The sequence below is a fragment of the Musca vetustissima genome, unplaced genomic scaffold, assembly GCF_032173495.1.
Source record: "Musca vetustissima isolate MV318-11 ecotype Yass unplaced genomic scaffold, APGP_CSIRO_Mvet_v1 utg1603, whole genome shotgun sequence".
NCBI classification, from domain to species: domain Eukaryota; kingdom Metazoa; phylum Arthropoda; class Insecta; order Diptera; family Muscidae; genus Musca; species Musca vetustissima.
Window position 1 is genome coordinate 354,860 of NW_026884791.1, and position 23,762 is coordinate 378,621.

Sequence of the window (23,762 nt, forward strand, 5' to 3'; positions counted from 1 at the left end):
TGTAGACGTATTTGTAATCGTATATAGCAAATTACTAACATCATTTTGAGAAAAATCCGCGAAAATGTTGCAAAATATATTTTGAAAGATATTAGCGTTTCCACACATTTTATATCGAACCTTTATGGTTTCATCTCTTCGTAGTTCTTTTTTGGCATATTTTGGGCGAAAATAGGCAGCGTATATCTTTAAGTAATTGTCAATTATGGAAAATTCTCAAAATATGTTAATTTTCTACAATTAATTGGATTGTCATTGCCTTGAAAACTATTGTATATGAAAATAAATTTATGTTTTCATTAGAGTTAAATTTAATAATAAGAAATCGAAAAGAGAGAGTAAGAATAATCGCTATCATTATTTGCTCACGTTTTCTATAAAATCAAGATTTATTTAGTTTGAAAATATAATTTATGTTATGTGAAGAAATTTGCATGGTATGTATAGGTTGTGAAATTTTTCTCAAATAAAACACAGTAAGACATGGTAAAGTAAAGATTAAACGATTCCATTATTTGGACTCTATACCAAAAACTATACCGGCAATTATGAGAGAAGTTTCTCACCCTATGGGGAATACCTAATTAAATGCAATTAAATAGATTTGTTGTTACTATTTTCCAAGTACTTAAAATCCGGTAAGGACGATTAAAAACGCACAGTAATGGAACAAATTGTTTTGAACTTATAAATACAACACATATTCAATGATGATAGTAATTCGATATATACGATTACAAATACGTCAACAAAATACGAAGGTATTATTGAACATTTTCTTATATTCGGGAAGAATACATTTAAATTCGAATCCTACATGGAGGCAATTCCGCATTACAAGTGCCTTTATGGTTTCTCATATGTATTTTTAAAGATTTGAAAAATGTTTGCAGGGATTTCACTCACGTCTTTCTTCGGCTGTTTAAAATTACATTGGGAAGTTTTTTACGAAGAAAATGTTGAGAAAACATCAAAAAGTCGGGAAATTGGAATAATCGAACGTTGTGTTAGTTACATCGTTTATAACTCAAGATCGCCTACAAGAATTTTTATCAAGCATGTACCAATCTCTAACGGCAATCTGAAAACTAATTAACAATTTGTTTAAAAATTAAATATACCTATAACTGAGCGGAAACCACTAAATTTCTATGCCATATCTAAAATTTTTCGAGTTATATAATTTTTCGAGTTATATATAAAAATCAGATAGACAGTTGGACATGAACAAAATAATATTGTAATTAAGAATCCTTCAAGAAGGGACAAATAAGATAATGTAAAAACGTTGGAGCAATAAAAAAAACATGGATCAATAACCAAACAAATAAAAAAATTTGGTGAAATAAGTTCTACCAAATTATAAACTGTTATGTGCATTGGGATACCAGTTTATACTTTTTATTGACATAAACTTAGTGGTAAATGTTTTTTTACCAACCTTATATTGATGCAATATTGATAAGCAAAACAACGTTTGCCGGGTCAGCTAGTAAATATATAAATTTTTATTATATTAATGAAATGTATCAACCTAAAAATTAATTTAAAAATATCTACATAACCTAAACATCATGGTGAATCAAATGATATCAAAATCACACAAGTCTGTGTAACGGTTTGTGAATTACAGGGACAACAAAACAAGATATCGAGGAAAATTATTTGTTTTTGGCTCGAAAAAATGATATCATATTTATTTTTATTTCTGTAAAAATGTAGGGGTTATTCTTCTATTTTACCTAAATTTCACGGAAAATTTTACCTATAAAGAAATAATCACTTCTTGTGTATAAGTATACACCTTGCGGATTATAACAAGACACTTCCGATAAATCTTGGGTGTTATGTATTACCTTATTAATATAGTTATGCCTTATCTGGCTACACTACACATTTGTATTTGAATTCATATTATATGGCAACTCTATTTTTCATCATTCCTTTAGCCGTAACTTTTACTCTTAGTCCAAAGTCTTCTTTTAACAATAAAACACATAACCTCTGAATGGACATAAACCCACGTGTTATTATTGGATTTAACATTGGGGTTCTCTAAATGGGAATAAATCTTAAAATAAAACTATATTATTAAATATGCATTTTAAATTGCGTCTAAATCGCGTAATCCTCAAAATCATTTGATGCGCATGCGGTTTCCAGGAAGTACTGTAATTTTTCTTCCAGTCCATGTATATTTTGCGAAATTTCATTTGAAGGCTAAGATGTACTACATGTTGCATTGAAGAACCCAAAAAATTTCCAAAAAGTCTATATGTATTTAACGCTGTTTTCGGAACAGTTCAAAATCCCTAACAGGTCATTTATTGAAACGGAAATGATCCACAGAAAACGCAAATAAATCGGCGATATTTTCAAAAACATTTTTTTTTTGCCAAATTTCGTGTTGTTGGAAGGATAGATCCCTCCGTTCTAGTAGATGGATTTTCACGATGATGATTTTATTTCATCCGAAACGGAAAAAACCTTACAGATCGTGGGTACCCATATCATTCAATTGACAGATCTAAAAATTTGGTCCGAAAAATAGGTTTTTTAGAAATTTTACGCACAAAATTTCCACCTTCGGATGAGTATTACTCTGAAGCCGTGCATACCACATACACAATATACATATATGTTAATGTTAGAAGTGATAGTTTTATTTAATCTCTAACCTTTATGTTGCGGTGCTATGCACCTCTTGTCTTCTTGGGTTTATGATTATAATTGAATTTAACTTAAAACTATTATTTTACTGTAGCTTGGCCGTGCTCGTTGTTATGCCGAGTCATCACTTGCAGCGCGCTGGTATTAATGCGCGTGTGTGTGGCGGATGACTGCCCTGGTGTCAGATTCCTGTTGATTTGACTGAGTGCTTGCGCAGCATAATGATGGGAATGCTCTACTTGGTGGTTTGCATGTTTAGTTTGATGTTTATTAGGGTGAGCCGTTAACTCCTCCCTCTCGAATTATCAAGCGTCTCGATTGATGTGTTTAGAAATATGGCAGATTATAAAGACTGTCGCGTTGATTCAAGTTAATATTGTGGTTTGCTAGTTGTTTTGTTTTGATAACAGATTCTGTTGTGCCGGCTGCCAATTGGCTTTCTGATACAGTCATTTCCATTCGAGGTCTAGACATTCCTTCATGTGTGGTTATATTTTTAATTTGTATACTTGTTTTGCGCCTTTGCCTCATTTTAACTGCCATCAGGAGGATGATCAATGCTAATATGAGACTGATGTTAAAACATAAAACTAAATTTAGTATTTAATAACCATAAAAAAAACAAAATTATTTTTGTTTTTTTCTTTTGTAGCTTCTGCTACCTCTTTATTCGAGTTCAATTCTTTGACTAAATTACAATAATACAATTTTGGTATATTAAAAGTTAAAAAGTGTTGGATAAAAAAAAAGTTAAAGTGTTGGAAAAATAATTATTGATTGATTTCGGTTGGGAAGAAAATTAATGATTTTGCAAATTTTAGGTCAACGACAGAAGCGTGTTGCAAAAATGATATTTGTTAATAATTTAAAAAATGCCAAAGAAGCAAATGCAATGAAAAGTGTGTTATTTATGAAAGGTAATCATTTTTTAAATTAGGACGCGGTTGGTATATAATTGCTAAAGAAGCAAGTGCAAGAAAAACAGAAAACGCGTGTTATTTATGAAAGGTAACCATTTTTAAAATTAGGACGCGGTGGGGTGATATCGTAACTCCCCCTCGGTTAGATTGAGGCTCCGACGAAATTTGGAGAATGGTTGCCCTTCTTTTACAAAATATAGGTATTACAATTAATAAGATTATTAAAATTAATAATGTAGTGCTATTTGATGCTATATTATATATTCTATTTATCTGTTGAGTTTTGCTAAAATCATCTTCGTACTTTATTTGTTTTATATATATATAACTTCCAAATTTATTTCGTTATATGTTCCATTTTCTTTTACTTGTTTTAGAAGAGAAGTTTGTATTATTTTTTCTTTAACAATTAATTTTTCATTCTTGAAAGTTAAATTACCGACATTAATTATACAATTCTCGAATTTAATTATAAAATTTTGGCTAATATTAATACATTCTTTTTCACAATTGCAAGTACTTGTAAAATTTTTAATGAAATTTTTAAATATAATAACTCCTTCTTTTAATTCTGTATTTTTGTTGTCTTTAAGAGTACAACTTGCTGTTTTGTTTTTAAAGATGCTTAATTTACATTGATCGTCAATCTTCTTAAGGTTCTTATATAAATCAGATGTATTTGGGTAATATACATTTTGCTTATTATCTATTAAAATTTTATTTTCTTTTACAAAAATTGATTTATTCATTTTGTTAGGTATTGGCTCCAGGATTATTTGTGTAAAGGATAAATGGGAAAATTGGGGTATGGAGAGGATGATAATAATTTGGTCTTTTTGAACGGAAACGGCAACTTTTGTCCTTGTATATTTTTCAAAGTCATCTATTATTTCAATTTCTTGTTCGTCGAGTAAGTCTGTTGGTATTATGCCTAATTTACTAGTAAATATTACTCCAGCGATGTCATCAATGTGATTCTTAAGTAAGCTTATATCATTGTCAATCTGATAAATGTGTCTTAGAAAAGGTACTTCATCTTCTAATGAAGATATCTTATTTTCGATTTCACTGCGAAACTTATTGATATATTTTTTAACTATATGTTGTTGTCTATTAATATGGTTAGTTACATTTTGAATGTGCATCGAAAGTATGTTACTTATTCGTGCCATGTTTCCTATTTCGTTTGAGTTGGCATTAGTAACTGTCGTTAGATTTGTAAGATATGATCTGATTTCTTGCTCGTCATCGCTGTCCATATTTCCTGTAATAAATTTCAATCCTTTACCCAAGCCATTTATTAAACCTTGTCTAATTTAATTTTCAAAAGATTAAAATTATTTATTGTTGCATCAAATAATGGTATTAATTCTGATATTGAGCCGTGTAAAGAGTTAATATTTGTATCTATAATTTCGATAGTGTTGTGGTAAAGTGTTAAATTAATAAAGTGATATATTCTGCGGTAATTATTAATGATCTTTATGTCGCCGTCTTTAATTTGAATGTATCCTTCGTTATCATTTAGGTCTTGTATTTCCATTAGTTGGCTTTGGATATTGTTCACCATTGAAGTGAATAATAGAAAAAGAATTTTAAATTTCATCTAAAAAGAATAATATCAATAGTTAGATCATGTTTATCCTGAATTGTCATTGATAGTTTGGAATTTCTTTTTCCTTTTATATGAGACTTATAATATTTATGGTTTCGATCTGTTATTACATGATCGCCATCTAATTGAGTTACTGTCACTTTTCGAAATTTGAAATGATTTTTTCCGCCTCTTTCGTCTTTTAGATATATTGGTCCTGTCTGGATTTCTACATTCTCACGGGTTTCGTTTATTTTTTTATGGTCCTTTATTTTGTCTTTTTATTTTTTCTTTAATTAAAGGATACTCATCTTGACTTATTTTTCCATTTTTGAAATCTATTGGTTTTTTATCAGTTGTTGAATGTATCGTATTGTTATAATACATTATTATTCTATACATTTTTTCTTCAACGCTTTCATTGTCTTTGTTAGGGTCATGTTTTAAAAGTCGAATATGTTCATTTATTGTATTGTGGAGTCTTTCGACATCCGCATTTGAGGTATGATTATTATTTGAGGTATAGTGTATATTGATTTCCTGTTCTCATAAAAATTCTCGAAGGGGCAGTGCTTTAAACCCTAATTCGTTGTCCATAATCAATTTTTTTATGCTTCCAACGGTTGAGAGATATTGTGTTAGCGATTTTTTAAATTCGATCCAGGATCGATCTTTTATCCTTATAGCTTGAGCGTGTTTTGAGAATTTATCTAGAAATGTTAAAAATAGTGTTTTTTCTAGGCTATAAAAGACGTCAGCGTGAATGATCTCTCCGGGTTCGTCAGGTGTTTCAGTAATTTTATATTGATGTTTAACATGGTTTCTTTCATATTTTTCTTTATTACATACGTCACAATTGTTAACGAATTGTGTTATACGTAATTTTAATTGTGGGTGATATACCTCAACTTTTAGTTCTGCAAAATTTTCATTAATTCCTCTATGGTTATTTTTTAGATGCTCTTTTTCTATTATTTCTGTCAATTCGTTTTCATCTATAATTTCCTTAAGGAGAAATTTACAGCGTAATACCTTAAAATTTTGGTTTTCTCCAAAGTATTTATCAAAAACTTTTTCTAGTTCACTAAAAACAGATTCGTCATTTACGAAAATTGCATTTGTTTTTTCCGGATCAAAACGATTTTTTAGTAAAGTAATTAGAGTTTCCTCATCAAATGCTTTGCGTAAATTGGTTTTCTATTATTCTTAAAAATATGTTCATTTTTTATCTTTAGTGATCCTGACATTGTTTTATGAATTATGATTTGTCTTTTATAAAAGTTAAGTGGATTATTTGTTTCTGGAATAGTCCATCTTCCATCTTCATTGAAGTGAATTTCTATTCTAGATAATGCGTCAGCATTACCATTCATAATTCCTTTTTTATATTTAATGTCATAATCATATTCCTGTAAACGTAATCTCCATCTAACTAACTTAGAGTTAGGTTCTTTTATAGAAAATAACCAAACTAATAGCCTATGATCTGTCTCTATCAACAAATTCCTTCCGAAGAGATAGGGTCTAAAATACTTTCTTGCCCATACTATTGCAAGGAGTTCCTTTCCTATGGTGCTATAATTCTGTTCTGCACCATTTAGGCTACGGCTAGCATAACAAATGGGATGTCCATTTTGGGTTAGGACAGCTCCAAGTGCGAATTTACTTGCATCCGTTTGAAGAATGAATTTTTGATTAAAATCTGGGTATGCTAAAATGGGTGAATTTGTTAAAATCTTTTAAGAGATTCGAATGCTTCTATGTATTCTTCATTTTCGACTTCTGCGGTAGCGTCCTTCTTAAGACATTTTGTCATTGGTCTAGCAATTTTTGAATAATCTTTCATAAACTTGCTGTAGTACCTGCTAATCCAAGGAATTGCTTTATTTCCTTTTCTGTCTTTGGTAAAGAAAATTTTTGCACACAGATTATTTATTCAGGATTTGGTTGATTTCCTTCTTCTGATACTACATGCCCAAGAAAGTTAGTTTCTCTTTTCATAAATTCGCTTTTATCTAACTGAATTTTTAAATTTACTTCTTTCAATCTCTGAAAAACTTTGGTTATGGATTCAATATGTTCTTGAAGAGAAGTTGAAAATATTATAATATCATCTAAATAAACCAAACAGATTTTATTTATTAAGTCACCCAATACAATATTCATTATGCGTTGGAAGGTGGCTGGAGCCGTTTTCAGTCCAAATGGCATACGAAGGAATTCGTAATGTCCGCCTTCCACACTAAATGCAGTCTTTGGGATATCTTTTTCATGAATTTCGATTTGGTGAAATCTTTCGCCAAATCAAGTGTGGTAAAGTATTGACAACGTCCAAGTTTTTCTAAAATTTCGTCAATGTTTGGAATTGGATACTTATCATCTACAGTTACTTCATTGAGTTTCCTGTAGTCTACGACAAGTCTCCATTTAACTTTTCCGCTGGCATCCATCTTTTTCGGAACTATCCAGACCGGTGCTGAATAAGGAGAGTGGCTGTGTCTTATTATTCCTTTATTCAACATTTCCTCTATTTGTTTCTTTACCTCATCTTTATGTACGTACGGATATCGATAGGTTTTTGCAGCGATTGGAACGTTATTTACAGTCCTTATTTCATGTTTAATGGCATTTGTGAATGTTAAGTCACTTTCCTCCGAGTAAAATATATTCTTATATTTTTTTAAGTGGCATAAGCTTCCTGTTTTCTTCTTCATTTAGATGTTCTATACGGATTTGTTCTAATGGGTTTTTTATGTTGTCATCAAAGTCAAGTGTATAAAAATTCTCTGATGTAATTTCTTCAGTATCATGGGCTCCTAAACCAACTCGTTTTGGTAAATCTCCGTTTACTTGAACGAGAGCGCTAATTTTGTAATTTTCAGCTTCGTATACTCCTTCCATTATTTCGATATTCTTATCGTTTAATATGGTTGGAGGATTGTATACTAAGCCGTTTTTTTTTTTTTTTTTTTTTTGTTCAACACTTAATGTGACTTGATGCAGTCCTTGTTTTTCGAAATAGTATTCAATACCGTCATTTGTATATCGAATGGGTATTTCATTTTCTTCAATTTTCAAAACATTATCTTTCATATTTACAATTGCCTTCATTTTCCTTAATATGTTATTGCCAATTAGTCCGTTGTATTGATTATGAAATTTGCAAACTAAAAACTCTATTTTTGTATCCGTATTTGTACCAAATTCTTTGAAAATTGGTATAGCTACTTTTTGGTTATAATGGTTATAATATGTTGGAGGGTCTTAACATTTGTAATATTGCAAGGAATCTTTCATTTAGGGTAGCAGGTTCCAGGATTAATTATGGAGTGTGTTGCTCCTGTATCAATAATAAATTTTAAACGCCCTAGTTTAGTTGTTATTACTATATATGATAAGTTTCCGAGGCTTTCAACTGTTTTCTGGTTGTCTAGCTTGGATCTCATATTGTCCATTCTGTCCATTATATTGTTGATCTTGATTGTTGTAACGACATTGATTTTGGTAACTATTCATTGAGGGTGTAGGTTGTAAATTTAGTACGTTATATATCTCCATAGGTTCAGGCTGGTTATGTTTGTTATCATTATTTTGTTGGTAATTTTGATTATATTTTTCATAGCTACGGTGCTGATTTTGATTATCCTGGTAGCGTTGATTGTTCTTATTGTAATAGTTATTGTCCTGCCGATAATTATTATTACTGTGGTTTCCCCGATAATTATTACGATTATTGTTAAAATACTGGTTTCTATTGTTATTTGCTTGGTTCCCTACATATTCCCTTTTTCTGTCATGTTCTTCATTTCTCCGAGCTTTTCCTTTGTCATTCTTTTTATAATGTGACCGTCTTTCCCCATTCGGTCATAACCATTTTCAAATAAAATATCCATTGAAGATTCAAATTTCTGGATTTCTGCAGGCTAAAACAGTGCGCATAGGTTCTGGCATTTTATTTTTAAAAATGTGCAGTGCCGATCTCCTGTTATTGAGAGATACTTGGTTGGCTGCTTCGCCTTCTCCTAGCACCTGTAAAGCTTTGTTATTAAGTCTTCTTAATCTATGTTTGATTTCGTTATAAAAATCTATTGTGGTACTTTCAAAACTGACAGCTCGTAGCTCGTCGTAAAGTTGTTCGCAATTCTTTTTTTCTCCAAAATTATTTTCGAGTATTGATTTTATTTCGGTCCAGGACTGTTCCTGGGTATTTATTTCTATTATTTCTTTCGCACTACCGCTTAGGCGACTTTTTATTATATCAGAAAAAAGTAATTGAGACAGTTCGTCATAAGTCCTAAGCATAGGATGTATGCGATCTATAAGTCTTGTAAAATTAATTAGGTCATTGCGGTTTCCGTTATATATTGGGAATGTGTTCTGGTATTTAATGGGGTCTAGTTGTATTTGGTTAGGAAGAGCCATTTTATACTAAATATATATATATATATATATATTCTAAACTTAATAATATAATTATAATAAATAATATAATATAAAATAGTCCTTACTTGTACTCAGCAATTTGATGGATCTCGGTTCCTTCTGGTTTCTTGGCTTGCTCTCTTGGATAGATAATTCGGCAGATGATTTCTTCCTCCTTTTTGGCACTGTTCCAATGTATCTTTCAGTTAAGAGGATATGTAATGTTTTTTTTTTACTTGCACGGATTCACAGTTTTTTTCTTTTATTGTATTTTAATAATGATATTTTTTTTCAAAAAAAAGAATATTTTATTTTTTTCTAAGTTTTTATATGTTTCTCTTTTTATTTATTTTTATTTGCACGGAATCACGGTTTATTTGTTGTATTTTAATAAAGATTTTTTTATTTATTGTATGTCAATAATGATTTTTTCTTATTTATTGTATTTTAATATTGATATATATTTTTTAATAAGAATATTGTATTTTTTTCTAAATTCGTATATGTTTCTCTGTTTTTTATTTATTTTCATTTGCACGGAATCACTATTTCTTGTATTTTAACAACGTTTTTTTTTCTTTAGAAAAAATGTTGATTTTTTTTAATTATTATTAGTTTAGGAATATCCTTCAAACTTTGGATACTTCTTAATAATTTTTTTTAATGATTATTTTCTTTCTTCACTGTTCACTCTCTCATTCCCACTTTGGAATATCCTTTACAAATTGGGATTCTTCCTATAAGTTTTAAAGGGTTCTTTTCTTTCTTCACTGTACACTTTCCCACATTGGGTATCCTTCAAACTAGGATTATTCCTAATTGTTTTTTTAAAGGATTTTTTCACTGTCACTTTCCAACTTTGGAATATCCTTCGAATTAGGATTATTCTTCTTAGTTTTTAAAGAATTTTCCGCTTCCGTTTTGGGATCTCATAAAAAACATTAATATGCTTAATTAGGATATTATTAATTCTTTAATAAATATCCTATCTGAGATATCCCATCCTCGTCGCCAATAAATGTTTTAGTATTTAATAACCATAAAAAAAAACAAAATTATTTTTGTTTTTTTCTTTTGTAGCTTCTGCTACCTCTTTATTCGAGATCAATTCTTTGACTAAATTACAATAATGCAATTTTGGTATATTAAAAGTTAAAATGTGTTGGATAAGCGTTTCTTGTTTTCTTTGCACTCGAAAAATAATTATTGATTGATTTCGGTTGGGAAGAAAATTAATGATTTTGCAAATTTTAGGTCAACGACAGAAGCGTGTTGACAAAAATGATATTTGTTAATAATTTAAAAAATGCCAAAGAAGCAAGTGCAATGAAAAGTGTGTTATTTAAGAAAGGTAACCATTTTTTAAATTAGGACGCGGTGGGGTGATATCGTAACTCATAAACTGGTCTTGAATTCAGTATTTAGAGTCTAAATACTGAATTCAAGAATTGACAGGCAACGAAAGAACACATGCTAGGGTGCGCGCACGACGTCGTGTCCACACAACTAGAAAATCAACGAAATAACACTTAGGGATAAAAGTGTTTCAGTATATTTTGGATTTTTATTTTATTATTCAAAATGCGTTTTGTATGTTAAAAATTTTTAAAAACAACAGAACAATTACTGTTTTTTTAAGAAATAAATATTTGATAATTATCGTAATATTTAATATTATAATATGATTATTATCTCGTTACATGCTACTTTATAAACTTTATTTGATTTTTGTGACATAAACAATTTGTAATTCATATAAAAACATTTTAATTTAGTCCCAATTTATATTAGGCGAGTTTAATTGCGGCAAGTCTTTGTTTGAAGGAGAGAGGGGCAAGGGGAATAGAAATTGGAAAAAATTGTTCGTACCGGCAATATTCTTTCAATTCATTTTGTGTATTTTGTTTGTAGTGTCAGTAATTTGAAATGCCAATCCAGAACATTGTCACAAAATGTAAAAAAATATATTTTTGAAATCGACTTGCCTTGTATAGACGAATGAAGCAAGTTCAAAAGAGAACAATAAAAATTGCCGCAAGTAAACTCGCCTAATATAAATCAGGACTTATATAATAACAAAAATTAAATTCATCAATAATTTTTTCCGACCACAACAATGTACATACAATTTTGTTCAGTACTGTTCTGTTTTCTCTCACACATACTAACGCATTTTTAATTTTGGGCACCTATGATTTAGACGCTGGATTTTTTTATTACTTTTCACGTGCAACGTTTTTAGTAGTTGTAGAGCAGGGATGCACGCCCTTGCACTCTAGCGGTCAGCTCAACTCACACGGATTCTTACGCTCATTTGTTTAGTCGTCGTTGAGACTTCATCGAGTAAACATGTCTATGGTGGTGTGCATCATTTTGTGGCTGCGCTTAAGCGGCTCACACACGTCAAACATGTGCGCATGATTGATGTGAAGCTCCTAGGCCATAAACGAATCAACAAAACTTCATTTCGAATTAGGTTTTTAAAGATTGAAGTTGGACAGCGATAGTGACAACGTAAAAAAGTCCGAACTTTGTTATTTAATTAAATTCTTTTAATTTCATTCACACCGATGGAACGCACATGTTTGACGTGTGTGGACCGCTTTAGCTTTGTGTACTAGTCTCACACATACATATACAAATTGTCATCCTCTCACCGTGTGCATCACTGTTGTTGAGATAGTATTTGGACAGCGATAGTGACAACGTAAAAAAGTCCGAACTTTGTTATTTAATTAAATTCTTTTAATTTCATTCACACCGATGGAACGCACATGTTTGACGTGTGTGGACCGCTTTAGCTTTGTGTACTAGTCTCACACATACATATACAAATTGTCATCCTCTCACCGTGTGCATCACTGTTGTTGAGATAGTATTTCATCGGTGTAGTTGTTTCTAGCTGAGTGTTTTAGTAGCGCAGGCAACAATTTGGAATAAGCAGCTTCTTCGACGGTGAAATTTTTATTGCCTATCCTAATTGTAGAGTTGCTAAATCTTATTAAATAAGTTCCTGTTGCATTTTTTTCGTTTCCATTTATGACAATATTTTCTTTTATGTTATTTTTCAAAATTAATCCAGGTTCTATTTCTTCTAAATTATTAATGTGATCGGCATTTACTATTGAACATTTATGTGGGATATTATAGTATGTTTACATTTAATCGGATTTCGTTAACCCAGTGGATTTCAATTCCTTTGCATATATGTCAAATAAATCCTCATAAAGTAGGTTAACCCCGTAAAAAGTTCTAATGTACAAGCAGTTTTAGTTATTAATTTAGGAACACAAGTATTGTTTGTTATATTGGCTACATTAGATTCTAGACATTTAATACATAGACATAGAATTCAATACCATTTATTTTTTGACAAGGACTTTTAATTCCAAATGTTGCTCTTTCACATTTTACAATTTTCATATAATCAAGGTTTAAAACAGTACTTTGATTTTTTACAGGTCTTATGGTTATGACATTACAATTTTCTTTTACAGTTTTGGGAATGCTTATAATTAGACCTCGGATTTTTGCATATTTTTTATGCTTTATCCGATTGGACTCAAATTTTGTATTTAGGCGTTTCATGCTTTAATTGATCGATATTTGGGGTCATGTCAAAAATATGCAAAAAATATGCAAAAATATGCAAAATATATGCAAAAAATATGCAAAAATATGCAAAAAATATGCAAAATATGCAAAAAATATGCAAAATATGCAAAAAATATGCACGGTATGCTAGGTCGATATGCGATAAATATATGCAAAAAATATACAAAATATGCATTGTCGATATGCAAAATATGCAAAAATATGCAAAATATGGAAAAATATGCAAAATATGCAAAAATATGCAAAAATATGCAAAATATATGCAAAATATGCAAAATATATGCAAAATATGCAAAATATGCAAAAATATGCAAAATATGCAAAAATATGCAAAATATGCAAAAATATGCAAAATATATGCAAAATATATGCAAACATATGCAAAATATGCAAAAATATGCAAAATATGCAAACATATGCAAAATATGCAAAAAATGCAAAATATATGCAAAATATGCAAAATATATGCAAAATATGCAAAAATATGCAAAATATGCAAAAATATGCAAAATATGCAAAAATATGCAAAATATATGCAAAATATGCAAAAATATGCAAAATATGCAAAAATATGCAAAAATATGCAAAATATGCAAAATATATGCAAAATATATGCAAAAATATGCAAAATGTGCAAAAAATGCAAAATATATGCAAAATATGCAAAAATATGCAAAATATGCAAAAATATGCAAAATATATGCACGGTATGCTAGGTCGCAATATTAAAGATAGAACTTTGAAATTTTGCACATATATTATTATTACTCCTAGGATGTTTGGTATTGGAAATGGGATATATCGGTCCACGTTTTAGTATATCGCCATATAATAGTTATATATGTTTGCATGTTTTATACATATATTTAGCAAATTTTTCATAATGCCCCAAAAATCTAACAGTTGAACGCATACATACACAATTAGATTTCTATAGGTTAAAAATAAAGAAAGCACACAAATTCGAAAACTAACCTGAAATTTTTTTTTTGATTAAAATGATTGCACATGTGAAATATGTTGCTCATATTTTGCATATTTTTGCCTATATTTTTCATATTTTTTGCATATTTCTCGCATATCGACCTAGCATACCGTGCATATTTTTTTGTATATTTTGCATATGTTTGCATATTTTGCATATATTTTGCATATTTTGCATATATTTTGCATATTTTGCATATATTTTGCATATGTTTGCATATATTTTGCATATTTTTGCATATTTTGCATATTTTTGCATATTTTGCATATTTTTGCATATTTTGCATATGTTTGCATATTTTGCATATATTTTGCATATTTTTGCATATTTTGCATATATTTTGCATATTTTGCATATATTTTGCATATGTTTGCATATATTTTGCATATTTTTTGCATATTTTGCATATTTTTTGCATATTTTGCATATTTTTTGCATATCTCGTGCATATGCAAAATATGCAAATATGCAAAAAATTAAAAAATATGAACCCTTCAAATAATTCTAAATCCTTTGAAACGAATTTGTGTCCAATCAGAATTTCGATATCTTCATTATTAAAAAATATGCAAATATGCAAAATCCGAGGTCTACTTATAATGTAAATGATATTAGTACTATTGTTTACAATTTTTACTCGTGCGAAATTTAAAGCTTGTTCAATGTTTTGAAACGGGATTTTCTAATTTCTATTTTCGATAAAATAAATGTGTTTACAATGTTGGATTTTGGTAAATGAATCACCGTATTAATATTCGTTATCTCCTCCTTTAAAATTTCAATTTTATACTTTGTCTGCAATATGAGGGTATTACGGAAGTCCTCATTAGTCTTTAACATTTTTGAAATACTATTTGTCGCATTCGTTATCTCCTGTATTCTTTAACTGGTTATTGTTGTTGTCCGCTAACTCATTTATTTTGTTTGTCAAAAGCATAAGATCATCATGGTCTGGGCTACCTGCCAGCCATTTCCACGCCGTGTTAATTTCATCAAGAGATCTTTTAGATTTCTCTTCAGGCATTAACCGATTTATAAGGTGGGATAGGGTAGTGATGTCATTATGTAGGAAGGGGAGTAGTGGCTGGTTGTATGGGATTCCTTTGGCCAAGTCGTCCTTGATCCTCTCTAGAGTGACATGATACTCCTTATTGTTAATCACATGCAAAATTTTGAATGTCCCTGTTTTTATCTTTCCTATTCCACTCTCTATAAGAACTACTTCTGATTGAGAGTAGTCCAATATTTCTGTGACTCCTAAGCAACCTGTAATTAAGAACTGAAAACCCGGTAAATAAATAAGTCAGTTTCTGATATGACTATTATGGACTATTCTCCCTGATTGAGTCAGAACAGTTGAGTGCCTGTTTTCCTTTGCAACTTCTTCTTTAAAACGTTTAGATAGTTTGGTTCCTAATCTCTTGTTCTGCCTAACAAATATTTTCTGACCTTCTTGATATTCTTGTGGTTCTTCCCTAACTCGATTATGATGTTCCTGTTTCCTCAAGAGTCTCTCGTAGTTGTTAAGGCGAGTCCTTTCGTAATCTTCTGGTCTAAAGGTCGTCGATCGTCCGAAAAATAGATCTACGGGTTTCTTTCCAATTGACGAATGTTTTGTGTGATTGTACTTGTTAACGCTATCTTGCAATAGCTCCTCAAAAGAGTAATCGGGTCGCTCACACTTACTGTTACGCATAATTTCCGATAAGGTCGAATGGAATCTCTCTATTTGCCCATTAACCTCGCTCTTATAAGGCGGTGCCGTAAAAATTTCTATGCCAAGTTCATCTTCCAAAATAAACCGAATGGTCCGAGAATTGAAAGATCGCTCGTTATCAAATACAATTGACTTCGGGACCCCAAAGTAGAAAATTATTTCTCTCAATGGTTTTCTAATGTCTTCAATACCTTTGCCATTTACCATTCTGGTTACTGCGAATTTTGTAAATTTGTCTATTGCGGTTAAAACTCGAAACTTGTCTGTAGAGAATATGTCTATGTGGATTGTATGCCCAGGATAAGTTGGTATAGGTGTTTTATTAAGTTTGGGAGCGTTCGGATGTCGCTCATACTTATTCTCTTTGCATACTTTACAGATATTGATCACATTCTTTATTTTCCTAGTCATAGAAGGGAAGTAATAGCTATCCAAAATTTGTCTCCTATTCTCGGCATTATTCCTATGCGCTCTGCTATGAGTTTCAATAATGATTTGTGTTTGTCTCTCCTCCTCAGTAACATCCATTATTCGAGCGAATCGTACCATAATTTTTCTGAAATAATGAGGGTACAGCGCTTGAATCATAAACATAACTGTCTCAGAGGTCTTGATGCCATTGACTACTGTAGGGTTTAAGTATCTCTTTAATATGACTTCCAGATCTGATTCCTCTAGACTGGTTTCTTTAATGATATGTGTATGGTATGAGGGAAATAAAATTTTAAATTCATATGAGGAAGCTGATGATTCCTCAATAATGATCTGATTTTTGAAGGTATTTATTGGCACATCAGCGGAAGGAATCAGGTCTTCCGATGAGTCCTCGGCACTGTGAACCGTGGGCGTTAGGGAGTTAACATCTGTCACTGGTGGTCTGGATAGCGCGTCCGCGACTACATTCGTACTACCTGGTTTATACATTAACTCGTAATTATATTCTTCTAACTGTGCCTTCCACTTCTTCATCTTCACATTTGTGTTCTTGTTGCTTAGCGCAAAGGTTGATGGTCGGTAAATATCTTTATACTTCTTGATCCATACAAGTAACAATTCAATTCCTTTAAAGCCCAAATTGCTCTTCTTTCCTATTGAGAGTTCTAGAAAGGTATGTGATAGGTCTATTGCCTTGAGATAAAACTGCTCCTAAAGCGTATTTCGAGGCGTCAGTAGTGAGTTCAAAGGGCTTACCAAAGTCGGGATACTTCAAAACGACTTCCTCCGACACCAAACAATTCTTGAGCTGTTTGAAACTTTCAATCTGTTCGGAATTTAAATTGACACTGATTTTTTTTGACTGGTTTCTCGGGGTTTTCCCTATATCGCCTCTCATCATGGAGGTTAATGGTTTGGCTATTTGAGCATAGCCGCTTATGAAACTCCGATAATGTCCAGTCAAACCTAGGAACGATCGCAAGTCATGAACTGTTCTTGGTTGAGGGAAATTAACTATGGCCTTAAGTCTGTCTGGGTTTGCGGAAAAACCTCCTGCCTTTACACTGAACCCTAAGAAGTTAATTTCTTCCTTTAAGAATTCACTCTTGTCCAAATGAACTTTCAGATTAGAGTCTTCCAAAGTGCGGAATATTATCCTCAAATTTTCAATGTGTTCCTTTTTAGTCCTACCAAATATCAAAATGTCATCTATGTAGACGAACACCGTTTCCCTATATGCTCTCTAAGAATATCATCTAGAGCTCTTTGGAATATTGCAGACGCGTTACGTAGTCCAAATGGTAGTCTAGTGAACTCGAACTTTCCATTCTGTGTCGGATTACCTAAGTGGAATCTGATGGAATCCGCTCTTTAAATCTATAGTGGAAAAGTATTTCTGCTCGCGTTCTGTAATTTCAGGTATTGGGTATCTGTCAGGTCTAGTTATCTCATTTAATTTCCTACAGTCAATAACCATGCGATACTTTTTCATACCTGAAGCATCTGGTTTCTTTGGCACTATCCAAACAGGAGCATTATATGCGGACCTAGAAGGGCGAATTATCCCGTCCCTTAATAGTTCTTCAATCTGTTTGTCAATTTCGGATTTCGGTTAGTGCCATTGGATATGGATAGGATTTTGAATAAACTGGACTATCACTACTCGTATTAATTTCAGCTTGTACGACAGTCGAGTAGGTTAGTTTATTATTGGGATTTGCAAAAAGGTTTGGATGTTCATCCAAAATATTCTTAATAACTCATCCTCAGGATTAACATGATTTAAACCTAGATTCATATTATTAATCTCATCAATTTGCAGTTGTTTCAAAGGAAATTTCTTTCCATCCAGAATTGTGAGATAGGATCTCCAAGTGTAAATCACTGCATTTAAAGATTTCAAGGTTTCATTCCCTATTATCCCATCAAGGGTCTCTAGACCAGGAAGGATGTAAAATTCTAACTTTCGGATTCCGCAATTAAAAACGTCAATAAAACTATGGGTCTCGATACTAACTATGCCGCCTACGGACTTAACATGAAAAGGTTTCTGGTTCTTTAAAGGGTTTCTAATAAATTTGCCATTAATATCATTTTTGTTCGAACCGGTGTCTATAAGAAATTTCAGTTCGTTGCCATTTTTCATTCTGAAAGGGAGGTATGGCAATGTTGAAGCTAGTCTAAAAAATTAACGTCATCTACAATTGCCAACTGATCGTCTAGATCCTTCTCGTACGCTTCGTCATAGGAAACCTCATATTCTTGTTTATCAGAACCATTCATTTCATCCGGCTCTGGATCCTCTCGTATTTGGGCCTCAACATTAAACATTCTCTGCTGCTTTTGCGGCTGATGAATATTTCCTGAATTATTTCTCTTAAAGTTAGGCTGACAATTGTTAAAAGCATTACTCATCTGTGGCCTATTCTGATAGTTTACCTGTCTGGTCTGTATGGATCGATCCACGTCCATAGGTTCAGCAGGTTTAGGAGGAAGTGGGGGTTTGTATCCTCCGTATTGGGGTTGTCCAAAATTAGTCACTACTGGAGGTCGATTCGAAAAGTTCGCTGGGCCTCCGTATTGTTGTTCTCCACTTCGGAAATTCTGATAACGATATTGATCTGTACCTTTGGTCACCTTGAAAATTCTTATCGACAGACTCTAAGGTCGAAATATCTCTCTTATCTGAAAAATGAAGAACTAAACACTTTCTTATGGCTTTCCACTTTAATGGGGTCCGATAAGACTCTAAAGCCGTATCGGCCTCACCAACAATTTTATGCCTAACAGTGTGTAGAATTGTGAAGTATTTGGTTGTTCCCCTCTGTGACTCATAAATGTTCATGATCCTATCAACAGCCTTTCTCCACGAATTAAATTCTCCTGGCTATTCTCTCTCCTTCTCTCTCCTTCTGAGATATCCCCAGATCCTTCTATGACGACATCCTTAATGGCGGTAACATCCTCCCCCTGTTTGAGAAGGTTTGCCACCGTCTCACTTATTATTCGCTTCATCTCATTGGTTTGCGTTTCCGTAAAGGGATTAAACCTTTCGGGAGCTGCCCAGAAGACGAAGATGTCTGTCCTGAAACACTCATAGCTTCGACCCTTGATATTAAGTTGTTTAAATCTTCCGGCATTGGCCGCTCGAAAATAGGAGAAAAAAAGAGACACCAAATCGTCACAAATCTAATATCAAAATAACTTATTTGAGCACGGATATGACTTTGTAAATTTAGATGCCACACTCTATTTTTTTGTTTTAACTAAATCTAACATTTCATATTTCTTACATTTGTTAATTTCTGTTAAACGCACAAATATGAGTTTTTTGTAAATTTAGATGTCACAGATTAATTTTGGTTTTACCTTACTCTAACATTTCTTTCTTCTTACTTTTGTTATTTTATTAAACGTTTTCTAGCACAAATATGATTTTTTGTAAATTAGATCTCACACTTTCACTTTCGGTGTTATTCCTTATTTTGTTTAATCTTCTTTAACATTTCTTCTTTTTTACTTTTGTTAAATTTATAGTAACTTACTAATAATAATTTGATCATTTTCCTTCTATCCCGGTAGTCCGCTAGTTCTTACGTAACAACGGTTTTCGTACCGGCTGTTGGGATGTGATTATCCTTGTAGTTCTTGGGTTCTAGGATGTGTTAATCCTTGTGGTTGTTGGGTCCTTGGATATGTTAGTCCTTGTAGTTGTTGGGTTCTCGAGTGTGTTAATCCTTGTGGTTGTTGGGTCCTTGGATGTGTTAATCCTTGTAGTTGTTGGGTTCTAGGATGTGTTAATCCTTGTGGTTGTTGGGCGCCAGTTAATGTTAGAAGTGATAGTTTTATTTAATCTCTAACCTTTATGTTGCGGTGCTATTTTCTCAATTCAAATGTCACATATATAAGTCCTGATTTATATTAAGCGAGTTTACTTGCGGCAATTTTTATCGTTCTCTTTTGAACTTGCTTCATGCGTCTATACAAGGCAATTCGGTTTCAAAAATAACTTTTTTCACATTTTGTGACAATGTTCTGGATTGGTATTTCAAATTACTGACACTACAAACAAAAGACACAAAACGAATTGCCAGAAAATTGTTGGTACGAGCAATTTTTTCCATTTCTATTCCCCTTGCCCCTCTCTCCAGCAAACAAAGCCATGCGCAAGTAAACTCTTCTAATCTAAATTGGGAGAATTTTTTGTTTAAGTTCCTCCACCTTTGTTTCTTGTTTTGTACGCTAAAGAAATGCATATTGCATTGTGTAGAAAACAAAATTTTCATCCTGCTGCATATATAAAAACTAGAAATCTTTTTTTAATTTTCATTCATCATTTTCATTTTTACTGAAAAAGTTTGAAAAATTTATAAATATTTTCATGATCAAAATTAATTTATTTTCGATAAATGCTCTCCATTGTTAGGGATGGGACAAATTTCTTGATTATTCAGAGAGTGATTCGAATTGAACAATGTGCAAAAGTCGGTGTTCGCTCAGAAAATTTTGTATGGGGAGCTAAGTAATTACTTCATAATTAAGGGTCGAACAACGAATAAGAGAGGGAACAACGCTCGAATGAACATGGCAATACAATCAAAAAATCGATTTTTCAGAAAATGAGTTTTAAGTTTTCAATTGACTACCACCATAGAAATACCCATATGTCGTTTATTGCTTACTTGAGCCACAGTACATTGTTTCATATTAAATAACTCTAAATTGAAGCATTGTTGCAGTCAGCTGATTATATTCTTTATCACCACAATAATTTAGCTGACAGCATTTATGAACGTATATTAGGTAGGGCAACAAAATCTGCTGTATACTATTAGTTTACATAATGCATTTTTTTAGTTTTAATTTATTCCGTGTACACTTACTTATATCGTGAATGTAGCCGAAGTATAAAGTTACAATATAATTAACTAATTATGTAGCAAATATATGCAATAATTTAATTATGCTGGTACTTCCGGTTATAGATTAAACATAATTATTAGTAAAAACAAATCCATTTTAACACATTTAAATCTTTATTATTATTATTGTGGTTACTATATAAAATAGAAATACAATTTATAATAATAAATTGCTTGACATTGAAATATTTCATTTATCCGTTTTTGTGACCCTCATTAATATACGCATAGATCGAATTCATGTTGACTTTCACAACAAAGAGCTTTAGTCATTCTCCATTAATATAAGACATAAGATGTCTGGCTCATTGGCTATTCTTCTTGGAGCATTATCTCTGTCAACTCTTCATAATAATAGCTATGGAGGCGATAACACTACATATTACAAATTTCCAAAATTTTGGACCAATTCTGGGCTTTGCCCTCTTGGCAATATTACCCATAGGAGTATAACCGATTACCTTCGTTCAGATACAATGCAAGGAAATCTCCTACATCTGTCTGCATTACCCCACGGTGCATTAACACATTTGAGAATACACTGGCTGTTAGAATTGTTGGAATTTCAACAATTCACACAATCTGGCCTTCCCATTTTTGACTTCAGCCTTTTGGATGAATTTCTAATAGATTTGGATATGATGAATATAAATCCCGTTGTGGAGTTTATGGGAAACTTTTCAAATCTGTTTGAAAAAAATCCCACCTATAACGACGTGATATGGGACGACTTAACCTACCAAGTAACAAAACGATATTTAAGTGAGTTCGATGTTAACTCATCGTATGGACAGACTAATAATTGCTTAAAAATTGCAAGAGCTAATAGTAGGATTTATAAATTGTGTTCATTATTTTAGATATGTTTGGAGCTAAAAAAGTGTTAAACTGGCGTTTTGAAACTTGGAATGAACCGGATGTTATATCGTACAACAAATTAAATTTCTCCCTAAAAGGTTAATATTGTTTGTATTGAATAATATTTTTATAGTTGTAAAAAAAAACATTTTCTATAGATTATGTTATCTACGCCAATTCCATAAAACAGGGCTTAATCAGAGCAGGAGCCAGACCAACAAATAGTCTGCATATTCCATTGAGGGGGCCTGCGGGTCTATTTAAAAAACGCTCTCATCATCCAATATGTTGGGGTATTTTAGAGCACTGTAATGCGAATATTGATGAGTGTCCAATTGATATACTGACCTTCCATCGAAAAGGAAGTAGTCCAAATGCAAGTGTTATCCTAGACGAATCCGTGCATTTACTATCTGATATTTACAAAGCGTTTCCCAATATACAACAATTGTTATTTTCAAATGAGTACGTACAGGCATATACTAATTAGTTAAATATTTAACGAAATGTTTTAATTCAATGTTAGTGAAGCAGATCCATTAGCTGGTTGGTCAATGCCTCGTGATTTCCAGGAAGATGTAAGATATGCTCTAACATTTGCGAATATTGTTTTGGATCACTGGAAAGCGAAATTGGACCGTAAAATATTTGCACATTTTGAGGACTTAAGCAACGACAATGCCTTCCTTAGTTATCATCCTTTCGAATTTTCCCAACGTACCCTTTTGGCTCATTTTCGCATGAATAACTCAGTACCACCCTATTCACAGTTTATACAAAAACCAATTTACGCAGCCATGGGAATGTTGTCACGATTAGCAGATATGGCAGCTAGTCCTATTGCAATCAAAACAAGTAATGGATTAACATTAAATGTTTTAAAAACTACCGCTAACAAAGGTCAACCCATGTATTCTAGTTGGCTTGTAGTTCCGGCAAACGAATCGGCATATGTTAACACCATGGTGACGACGAATTTCCATTTGTGTGGAAATGAAGTCAATGCATTTATTGTCGAAGTTATCGATCAACAATTAACGAATCCCGTCAGAATTTGGCGCCAATTTAACAGCCCTCCCTATCCCAATTCAACTGTGAGAGAAGTAATGCGTTTCCATCAAACCATGAAAATACATGATACAGGTATATCGACTACATCAGATATACTCCTTAAACTATCAAATCTATCATATCCTTGGCTAATGCTACTAAGGATGTGCTCAAATCTTAATGGCTTGCCTGACCAACCACAAAATTTACAAATAACTAGAGTAACGAAAAGCGAAGTTATTCTAACATGGCAGGAATCTACGAACAGCGTTTCGCAATATTGCCTGAAAACGTATCAAGTATGGTTTAGGGAGAATCAAAACAGTGAATGGTTAAAAATTTCCAATAATTGGCACTTACCATTTCCCTTTTTCCAGTATGCCCCGGTTCAAAATAGCCAGATTGTCAATGGTACGATTGTAAATATTAAAATACAAACTGAAAAGCTGTAAGTTTTATTTTTTATTTGCAGGCTTTTATAAAGTACGCAGTGTTGACGTTTTTAATCGGACTAGTTCCTTTTCCGCAGAAGTGCAATACATTGAAATATAAATTTAAAAATGAACAAGAATTA

The 23,762-nt window shown here is 32.0% G+C and overlaps 2 protein-coding genes across 2 annotated transcripts in view; one reads left to right on the top strand and one right to left on the bottom strand.

Moving 5' to 3' along the window:
- The window catches only part of LOC133331800 (embryonic polarity protein dorsal-like), a 199,983-nt gene that overhangs the window by 101,721 nt on the left and 74,500 nt on the right, over positions 1-23,762 (bottom strand). The gene's annotated exons all lie outside the window — the stretch shown is intronic.
- LOC133331788 (alpha-L-iduronidase) lies at positions 21,577-23,740 on the top strand. The gene is made up of 5 exons (XM_061540159.1): positions 21,577-22,042; positions 22,141-22,236; positions 22,297-22,603; positions 22,665-23,599; positions 23,661-23,740. The coding sequence occupies exons 1-5, from the start codon at positions 21,577-21,579 to the stop codon at positions 23,738-23,740; spliced, it is 1,884 nt and encodes a 627-aa protein (XP_061396143.1).

Coding starts and splice junctions, on each gene's coding strand:
- LOC133331788 (XM_061540159.1), top strand. CDS start 21,577: ATGTCTGGCTCATTGGCTATTCTTCTTGGAGCATTATCTCTGTCAACT. Junction 22,043..22,140: donor AGTAACAAAACGATATTTAA/GTGAGTTCGATG, acceptor TCATTATTTTAG/ATATGTTTGGAGCTAAAAAA. Junction 22,237..22,296: donor ATTAAATTTCTCCCTAAAAG/GTTAATATTGTT, acceptor CATTTTCTATAG/ATTATGTTATCTACGCCAAT.